Source organism: Colobus angolensis, unplaced genomic scaffold, assembly GCF_000951035.1.
Source record: "Colobus angolensis palliatus isolate OR3802 unplaced genomic scaffold, Cang.pa_1.0 Scaffold253, whole genome shotgun sequence".
Lineage (NCBI taxonomy): Eukaryota > Metazoa > Chordata > Mammalia > Primates > Cercopithecidae > Colobus > Colobus angolensis.
The window spans coordinates 4,041,830-4,051,385 of record NW_012115744.1 but is presented as its reverse complement, the minus strand read 5'-3'; the positions used below and the strand labels follow the sequence as shown (position 1 = coordinate 4,051,385).

General features: G+C 43.0%; 1 protein-coding gene across 3 annotated transcripts in view; it reads left to right on the top strand.

The window, feature by feature from the left end:
• Window positions 1–5,172: 5,172 nt before the first annotated feature.
• The window catches only part of HUS1 (HUS1 checkpoint homolog (S. pombe)), a 17,125-nt gene continuing 12,741 nt past the window's right edge, over window positions 5,173–9,556 (top strand). The window contains exons 1-5 of one of the 3 annotated variants that reach the window (XR_001002263.1): window positions 5,173–5,387; window positions 5,972–6,099; window positions 6,194–6,370; window positions 7,983–8,090; window positions 9,134–9,208. Coding sequence is in view for 2 of the 3 variants with exons in the window: in XM_011946798.1 (XP_011802188.1) it covers window positions 5,278–5,329; window positions 5,972–6,099; window positions 6,194–6,370; window positions 7,983–8,090; window positions 9,134–9,208 (540 nt within the window). In the remaining variant the exon portion in view is untranslated. The remainder of the gene's footprint in view (window positions 5,388–5,971; window positions 6,100–6,193; window positions 6,371–7,982; window positions 8,091–9,133; window positions 9,209–9,556) is intronic. The other 2 variants (XM_011946798.1, XM_011946799.1) reach the window with 2 other exon arrangements.

Sequence of the window (9,556 nt, the reverse complement as noted above, 5' to 3'; positions counted from 1 at the left end):
AGGTTGTTGTGAGCCAAGATCACGCCATTGCATTCCAGCTTGGGCAAGAGTGAAACTCCAAAGAAGAAGAAGAAGGAGAAGGAGAAGAAGAAGGAGGAAGAGAAGGAGGAGGAGGAGGACAAGAAGGAGGAGGAAGAAGGAGGAGGAGGAGGAGAAGAAACTGGGAATAGCAACCTGAGAAATTGTAGCAATCAGGAAATGGGGAGTATGTATCTATTGTTAATGATTGAGGCAAGTCTGTTCTCCAGCCCATTGTATCTAGACTGGCCCATGGATTGCTCTGAATAGTAGGTTGTGATGGAAGTAATGTTCTAGGAGCTCCGGTGCCTTAGCCTTAAAAGACCTTGCGGTTTCCACTCTCCCCTTGGACTGCTGTCCAGAAACCACCTTGTCAAGAAGTTGGACTTGCCTGCTGGAGGGTGCGAGACTATGTAGCAGAGAACAAGGTGCCCAGGCAACATCCTAGCACCAACTCTCAAGCATGTCAATGAGGCCACCTTGGACCTTCCAGCCCAGCAGACCTTCAGCCAAATGCAGCCTCATTAGGGACCCCAGGTGAAAGCAGCAGAGCAATCACTCAGCCAACATCCTAAATCCTTGGTGAAGTCACATGTTTGGGGGAGTGTCTTACACATCAATAGGGAACCCACATACTTCCCACTCCCCAATTACTATAATTCCCCAGTTCCTATTCCCAGTTTCTGAAAGAGGACTCTGAATAGACTGAGTTCCATTTCTATTTTTTTTTTTTACCCAGGCTGCAAGTTGCTGGCAGCCTATTGACAGAATCAATATGCAAATAGCCAGACCATATATGAAAACAGAACTGAACTCTGGCCCACAATCTGCAGCAACCTGACCAGAAAGCCAAGCCATTCTCTACAGTAACCGGCCCGGGTGCCGGCTTGCTACCTAGGAGACACACTCCGGGTAGGAGACAGACAACTCTCTCTAACAACTGATGCAGGAGTCCAAACAACTCTAATAATTCACCTCAAATGGCCAGGATTTGATTAATAACTGGCAGATTCCCTAATTTTTGTCCCTGCTTGCAACTTAGGAATAACTAGAGATAGGCAAATATCCTCCCCTAAACAATCATGTGGGAAGCACCCCTTCTGGTGAGCCCCCTCAGCTTCTCCAGGCCAACAGCCTCCATCACAGCTCACCCAGGGCCTTCCCTTTTCCACTATAAAGCATTCCTACTTCTCTGCCTGCCTTTGAGTCTCTGCCGAAATGCAAGTGATGATGGCTGACTCTGAATAAATAGGCTTTGCCTGTTCCATTTGGTCGGTCTTCATTTATTTCCACACTATCAATTGTTTTCCTGAAGGTCAAGTGTAAATAGGGCTGGTCCAGTCAGCAGGAGCATGTGGGTCACTGGACACTTAGCAATCCAGTGATGAAGATTCTCATCAAGAGTGTAAGGTAGGGCATGCCATGGCCAACATTGCCAATTCTATCTGTCCCCATCTTTAAAATGGGAATAACAGGCCAAGCGCGGTGGCTCACACCTGTAATCGCAGCACTTTGGGAGGCTGAAGCAGGCAGCCCACCTGATGTCATGAGTTTGAGACCAGCCTGGCCAACATGGTGAAACCCCATCTCTACTAAAAATACAAAAAGTTGTCCGGGCATGGTGGCAGGTGCCTGTAATCCCAGCTACTTGGGAGGTTGAGGCAACAGAATCACTTGAATCCACGACTCCAAGGTTGCAGTTAGCTGAGATTGCACCATTGCACTCCAGCTTGGGCGACAAGAGCAAGACTCCATCTCAAATAAAATAAAATAAAATAAAATAGGAATAATAGTGCTTATTTTATGGGTGTTAGTTATCTAAGTGATGATATCAGTGCAGAGTGCTATAAAATTAGAGCTATCTATCTCATCCTACTGATCAATAATATTTAGATAGTGCTTTAAAGGCATCCAACAAATGTTGATCACTCTCCTCTTGAGTGGGGCTGGTCCCCTTCCTTAATCCCCATCACTCACTACCATGCCTGACACTTATGTGCTCCACAAATGTTCATTTAAAAAAGTATCTATGGAATTTACTGAAGAATTTTTTTGACACCTTAAAGATGAGAAGAGTCTTTGAAGAGGTGCTTAAGCAAAAACCCATCTCTTAGAACAAGTACAATTCTCAAAAGACATTCACTCATGCCACCTCTAGGGTATGCTTTCCTTCATTTTACAGTTTTCTCATGTTAAAAAATAAGACAAATACTGCCTTTCAAATTTGATGCGTAACAACTGAGCTAGTCACATGTTTCCCTTGGATAATTTTTCCGACATTAACTGCTAACAACAGGGCTGCAAATTGCTGTCTCTTCCCCCAGGGACTAGAGAAGGCGAGTAAGTACCTGAAAGAGACTGGCCAAATACCTAGACAGAATTGACCATCTGCAGCTGTAGAGAGGTTATTTCCCTTACTTCCAACTACATGCATCCTGACTGACATTTTATTTGCACCACTGTTTATTTCAGTTTCTAACACAAGATTAAGGCATTTCCCTCCCCACTAAATAAACTTAAGAAACAGCATCAACACTGTTTCCCAAATCATTGTGTGACTGAATTACTAACCCCTGAGGTTCAGCAGTTCTTAAGTCAGAAGGCAACTTACCGTAGCTGGATGAGAACACGAATATACATTGCATTAGAAAACTCAGTGGTACATGGGGCTTCTAGAAATCTCTAGAGATCACATTCCTTGTCTCAAAGTCATTTGGAAAGTACAGAAGTAGTGTCAGTACATTTAATTATCAATTCTGAAGTTATTGAATTAATTTGCTAAACCTATTTAGGAAAATTGCAAAGCACACAAAATATTCCTTTCTTCTTCCAAGAAAAGATAATTGCAGCTTTATTTTCTATTTCTTGAGTCAAATTCCTGTATGATTTGGGCCTTTATCAATGCAGAATGTATAAAATCACATCTTCTTAGGAAGTTTAAAAAACTGCTTTATCAGTTTTTATGACATAAAATTAAGCAATTTACAGTAAAGTTCAAGATGTTACAAAACATTGTTTACAAAGTTTATTTAGATACATTCTTTAATTATATTCATTTATCTACTAGCAGCCGCTTTATTTAATGTGATGTTCAATTCTTCAAATTACTCACTCATGAGGAAATTTAAAAACATGCTTTTTTCCTGCAGATCATATGGAGCAAATAAAAAATGTTGGCAGAACTTTTTTTTTTTTCTTTTTCTGACGGAGTCTTGCTCTGTTGCCCAGGCTGGAGTGCAGTGGCAGATCTCAGCTCACTGAAATCTCTGCCTCCTGGGTTCAAGTGATTCTCCTGCCGCAGATTCCTGAGTAGTTGGGATTACAGGCACAAGCTATCACGTCGGGCTAATTTTTGTATTTTTAGTAGAGACGGGGTTTCACCATGTTGGTCTCAAACTCCTGACCTCAGATGATCCACCCCCCTTGGCCTCGCAGAATGCTGGGATTATAGGAGACAGTCACTCTGCCCCGCCTGTTGGCATAACTTTGAAAGTGATATATTAAGTTTGGTCTGGTAAACACTCTCATGTGACAATGAAGATTAGAATTTTGCTTCATGTTATAGTCTTAAAATAGGCAGAAACTGCAATTTTTGTATTTTGCACCTTTTTATTATTATACTTTAAGTTCTAGGGTACATGTGCACAACTGCAGGTTTGTTGCATAGGTATACATGTGCCATGTTGGTTTGCTGCACCTGTCAACTCATCATTTACATGAGGTATTTCTCGTAACGCTATCCCTCCCCCAGGCTTCCATCCCCCAACAGGCCCCAGTGTGTGATGGTCCCCTCCCTGTGTCCATGTGTTCTCATTTTTCAACTCCCACTTATGAGTGAGAACATGCAGTGTTTGGTTTTCTGTCCTTGTGATATTTTGCTGAGAATGATGGTTTCCAACTTCATCCATGTCCCTGCAAAGGACATGAACTCATCCTTTTTATGGCTGCATAGTATTCCATGGTGTGTATGTCCAACTTGTCCTTATCCAGTCTGTTATTGATCGACATTTGGGATGGTTCCAAGTCTTTGCTATTGTGAATAGTGCCACAATAAACATAACGTGTGCATGTGTCTTTGAAAATAATCTGGGCCTGGCTCAGTGGCTCATGCCCATAATCCCAGCACTTTGGGATTATAGCTGAGATCGCACCACTGCACTCCAGCCTGGGCAACAGAGTGAGACTCCGTCTAAAAAAAAAAAAAAATTAACGGGGCCTGGTAGCTTGTGCCTGTAATCCCAACTACTCAGGAAGCTGAGGCAGGAGAATCCCTTGAACCCGGGAAGTGGAGGTTGCAGAGGGCCAAGATTATGCCATTGCACTCCAGCCTGGGTAACAAAGCCAGACTCCGTCTCAAAATCATCATCATCATCATCATCTGCATTGTCTTGATTCTATATGTCAAGTTAAAGACAACGGTCTAGGCTCCTATTTGCAAAGGGCATTAAAAATAGCAATTAACATAGATAATCTTTAGTTTTTGAAAAACCAAATTAGATACAATTGTTGCTTCATTTCCCCCTTTAAAATTTCTTTCCTTTTAAAAAAACCTAATGACATTATTTATGCTAATAAGAATTTTATCGGATGTAATAAAGTTCATCTCGAGGCAAACTGCAGAATTATCACTTAACGTCAGTGTTCTTTAAGCATCTCGTCTTTACCAACTAGCCAGTAACATGTTAAATTTTTTAAAAAGTCATTTAAAACAGTTTTCAGAACCTTAATCAACCAAGATGCTTCAATACCAAAGTACCGGTACGGTCATCTGAGGCTAGAGGGTTTAAAGCTGCTCTACCTTAGAGAGGTATATTTAAGATAATATTGTTTAACCTTTATAAACGACTAATTTTACTTGGATATTTTAAAATAGCACTTGAAGTAGGTGTCACAAAATTCTTTCAAAACGTGAATTCTCAGAACCACCTCCCCAAATCTGAGGCTTGAAGCCACCGCCCACTACTCACTAAAAGTAGATCCCACCATTACCCCGGAGCGCGGAGGCAAACCTGGAGACTGGGACCCCACCTCCTCAGGGCGCGACCTGTGATCCTTGACCCGTGACCCCACCTTCTCTGGGGCGTGACCCCTGACCCCACCACCCCAGGGGCGTGGCCCGGAGGCAATCCTAGCAAGAGCCGGGTAGCCCGAGCCGGGCGGAACCACTGTGCGCGCCGCCGTGTTTCCGGGCGGGGACACTCAGGGCGCGACACTTATCTGTTACCCACAGAGGCCGTCGCGGCTGCGGCAGGCGCGGCCATGAAGTTTAGGGCCAAGATCGTGGACGGGGCCTGTCTGAACCACTTCACACGTGAGCAGGGAGGCCGGAGGGGAGCGAGGGAGGAACGGAAGGAAGCAGTGAGCGCGCGGTGGGGACCGCGGGGGAAGATGAGAGCGGGGATGGGCGGCGGAAGGGGCCGCGGGAGGATGGGGCAGGCGTAGGGGTGCTGGTGGAGGCCGCGGGAGGATGGGGTCTGGAGTGCGCGGGTCGGATCGGAGGGCACTTGTAGGGGTGAAGGCGGCTTTCAAGGGGCGTTACTGAAACTTGATTCCGATCACGCGGCTTTAAAAGCAAGCGGCCACTGCTCCCACAGACGGCTTTATCAGGCATTGACATTCCTTCAAGGAATTCGTCCCTCCACCCTGACAGTGCCTAACCTTGCATTGAACTCTGTACTGCGGTACCTAGTAGTCAATAAGTTCGTGTTAAATGAATGAATGACTAGTAGGTGCCTGTTTTCTTATTTGAGTACTGATGATGTGTGCCGTACATCTCCCCGGGTTTGTTGGCAGAATTGCGTGACATCAGACTTTCCAGTGTGATACCAATGTAAGTGGTTACTTTTCCACCGAGAAGTTGCACCATGATGAACAAGAAATTCTGTAAAATAAATTGGTCTCTAGGATACATGATGTGCGTTTTAGTAATTCCTTATTTTAACCCCTGCTTTAGGAATCAGTAACATGATAGCCAAGCTTGCCAAAACCTGCACCCTCCGCATCAGCCCTGATAAGCTTAACTTCATCCTTTGTGACAAGCTGGCTAATGGAGGGGTGAGCATGTGGTGTGAGCTGGAACAGGTGAGCAAAAACTTCTGAGAGGCCTGCACACTCTGCAGATTGTCTCTGGAAAGACCACAAATGCCCTGCCTCATCTCCCATGTTTTTCCCTTAGGAGAACTTCTTCAACGAATTTCAAATGGAGGGTGTCTCTGCAGAAAACAATGAGATTTATTTAGAGCTAACATCGGAAAACTTATCTCGAGCCTTGAAAACTGCCCAGAATGCCAGAGCCTTGAAAATCAAACTGACTAATAAACACTTTCCCTGCCTCACAGTCTCTGTGGAGCTGGTGAGTAGGAGAGTCAGGGTTTCAGAAATTTCCCACAGAAGTCTTGGCCTGGAAGGAATAGACATAATTAGCCTAGCCTCTTTAACAATAAATGTTGTTGAAAGCTATTTGGTTTATTTAAATTTAAAGATCTGGTCCATAACTATATTTTGCATTAGAGTCAGTTCCTCCTCATTTTAAAATAGTGTTGTTATCATATGCATTTGGCTAGACTGCTGCTTTTTCCAAGCCATAAAACTTCCAGCCTCTCTATTTCTTGTAGTGATATTGTCACTTTGTCTAGAAATCATGGTTTCTATGCATTTTCACCATTGACGTGTTTTCTCCCCACTCCTACCCTGCCTCATCTGCTGTAATAACCTTTAAATGGCCCCTCATTGTTCAGTACACATATGTTTTATATGCTCCTGCCAAATGAATTTAGTGCACAGCTGTCCTCCAAACACACAAATACACAACCTCATGCGCACACATACAACCCAGAGTTGCTCTTGTTACTCATGGAATGAGGTTCGTATTCGTATTTCCTTTTTTTTTTTTTTTTTTTTTTTGAGACCGAGTCTCTCTCTGTCACCCAGGCTGGAGTGCAGTGGTGCGATCTCCACTCACTGCAACCTCCGCCTCCACGTTCAAGTGATTCTCATGCCTCAGCCTCCCAAGTAGCTGGGATTACAGGCGCCCACCACCACACCCGGCTAATTTTTGTATTTTTTTAGTAGAGTTGGGGTTTCACCATGTTGGCCAGGCTGGTCTTGAACTCCTGACCTCAAGTGATCCACCTACCTCGTCCTCCTAAAGGCCTCCCAAAGTGCTGCGATTATAGGCATGAACCACCGCGCCCGACCCAACTTTTCTTCGTAACTCTCGACTCTTTGCAGTCAGGCAGTTCTTAGAGCTAATTAGGGTATTTCATGTCACAACATAAGTTTGGTATGTTTTTTCTATTGCTTAAGGAAAAGCAAGATAGTAACGTATAATACTTTTTGTCCAAAAGTGCAAGATATTTTGTTCTGTGAGTCTCATAGAAGCCCCTAGAAGTAAATATAGTTTGCCTTTTAACTGTTTAGAAACTGCAGCACCCTGAGTGTCCTATGCCCAAAGACTGGCCTTCTCTTGGTTGCGTCAACATAGCAGGCTTGCTTCTTTCTGCCTCATGACTTTACATGTGCTGTTTCCCCAGCCTGAAACCCTGTCCCCTTGTTCCTGTCTTCCCATGGCTGCTGCTTTTGGTGGTATCTGAAATGTCACCTCGTCAGTCTAAGGAAACTCCCCCACACTCACCCTGGTCACTGTGGTTTGCTTTCTCATGACTCTAATGAGCATGTCGTGCAATTTCATTTGTTTGCATTTTTATTGATCCATTTGTTCCACTGGAACACTGAGGACCTTTTTGTCTTATTCACCACACTTCCCAGTTCCTGAAAGTACCCAGAATCTGTTCCATAAATATTGGCACCATCAATGTTGGTCGAATGGCTTTTCAGTGAATAAATTGACAGCATTCCACTTAGATTTGGCGTTTCAACTTTTTTGTCCTCGGGTCTTTGGGTTGTTTTGTTGTTGCTTAATATTAACAAGAGAAATATTTTTAAATTAATTCTTTTCTTGGCAGTTATCTATGTCAAGCAGTAGCCGCATTGTGACACATGACATCCCCATAAAGGTGATTCCTAGGAAATTGTGGAAGGACTTGCAAGAACCGGTGGTCCCAGATCCTGATGTAGGTGATGCCTGCAATCCTGTTGTACACCCCACATTAAATGGCATGACTTGAATTCTCTAATTTCAGTTGTAGTCTTGCAGTATATTTTATTTTTAAAGGATTCTTAAGGAAAACATTAGAATATTTGCCTTTTGTTATTTACATAAAACATCTTAAAACATGTTGCATATGATAGAAATGTCATGCCTTCCTATATGTAGAAAATGTCTCACTCAGCAACATCATTTAAAACACAACTGAAATGAAACTTTGGAGGACAATTAGTATTTGTTAGTATTCTTGACCTTAGACACCAATTTGGGTTTCCAAGACTTGATCTTTTCCTCAGCCAGTCAGGAGCGATATCTGGATATGCATGAAAGCCAAGAAGAGAGGAATTTCATGGTTTAGGGCTAATATGGGTTAACAGTCATGCTGATGGTTAACCCTAGAACCCCAGAAGGTAAAGATGATGCCAAAGGGCCCATTTCCTCTTGCTCACAATTTATTTAAGAAGAAAGTACAAAAATATGCTGAGTAAAATAATTACTTGACTTTTACTAGACGACTTCTACACTGATTTCGAAAAAGCCCATGTTTTATAGAGCCCTCTTGGTAACAGTCTCAGGTGTGATGCAGTGACTCTCTGCCATATTTTTGCACAGAGCATGGAAAAGGCCCCTGAATCATAGGAGTAAATGTCCCTTAGAGGAGGGCCTCCTGCTGAGTGCCTGAGTTTTATTCCCCCTGGACCAATATAGGAGCATCTCAGCTGAAGTGCCCTATTCCTTCTTGAGCCAGAAGAATGCCCGCAGGGACATGGCTACTGAGGTAACCAGAGGCAGGCATTCCATTCTTTAATTTTGCTTGAGCATCCTTGAGTTAGTGAAATAGAATTGGTTTTCTTTTTATATTTTTAAAAGAACTTTATTCAGAAAATTGTAAAAGTATCCCATCGTTTTTGAGCATGCAGTGTGTTCCAGAGTTAGTTATGGAGCCTTGTCATTACTAGAGTATATTAATATTTTTAATACTTGTGCTTTTTCTCATTGGTTTTGTAGGTTAGTATTTATTTACCAGTCTTGAAGACTATGAAGAGTGTTGTGGAAAAAATGAAAAACATCAGCAATCACCTTGTAAGTCACAACTTCCTTAGGAAAGAACTCTGAAGTATTTGGTGGGGCGGCATGGGTGCTCTAGCTCACCCTGCAGCAGTCCACGCAGATGGGCACCTCCTAACCGAGTTCCCACTCATGGGGACCTGGCCTAGTGCTGAGAACCTGCAGATTGCTAGTTGGATTTAGAAACCTATTCCAGTACTTTTCAAGTATCATTCACTGAGGAAAACTTTTATATTTGCCTTTAATCCCTTGTGTTTATAGTATATTAAGGATCTGTTCAGCCATTCTGCCTGTTTTTCCTCTTAGATTTTGGATGAAACTTTATATATATATATATTTTTTTTTTTTTTTTTTTTTTTTTTT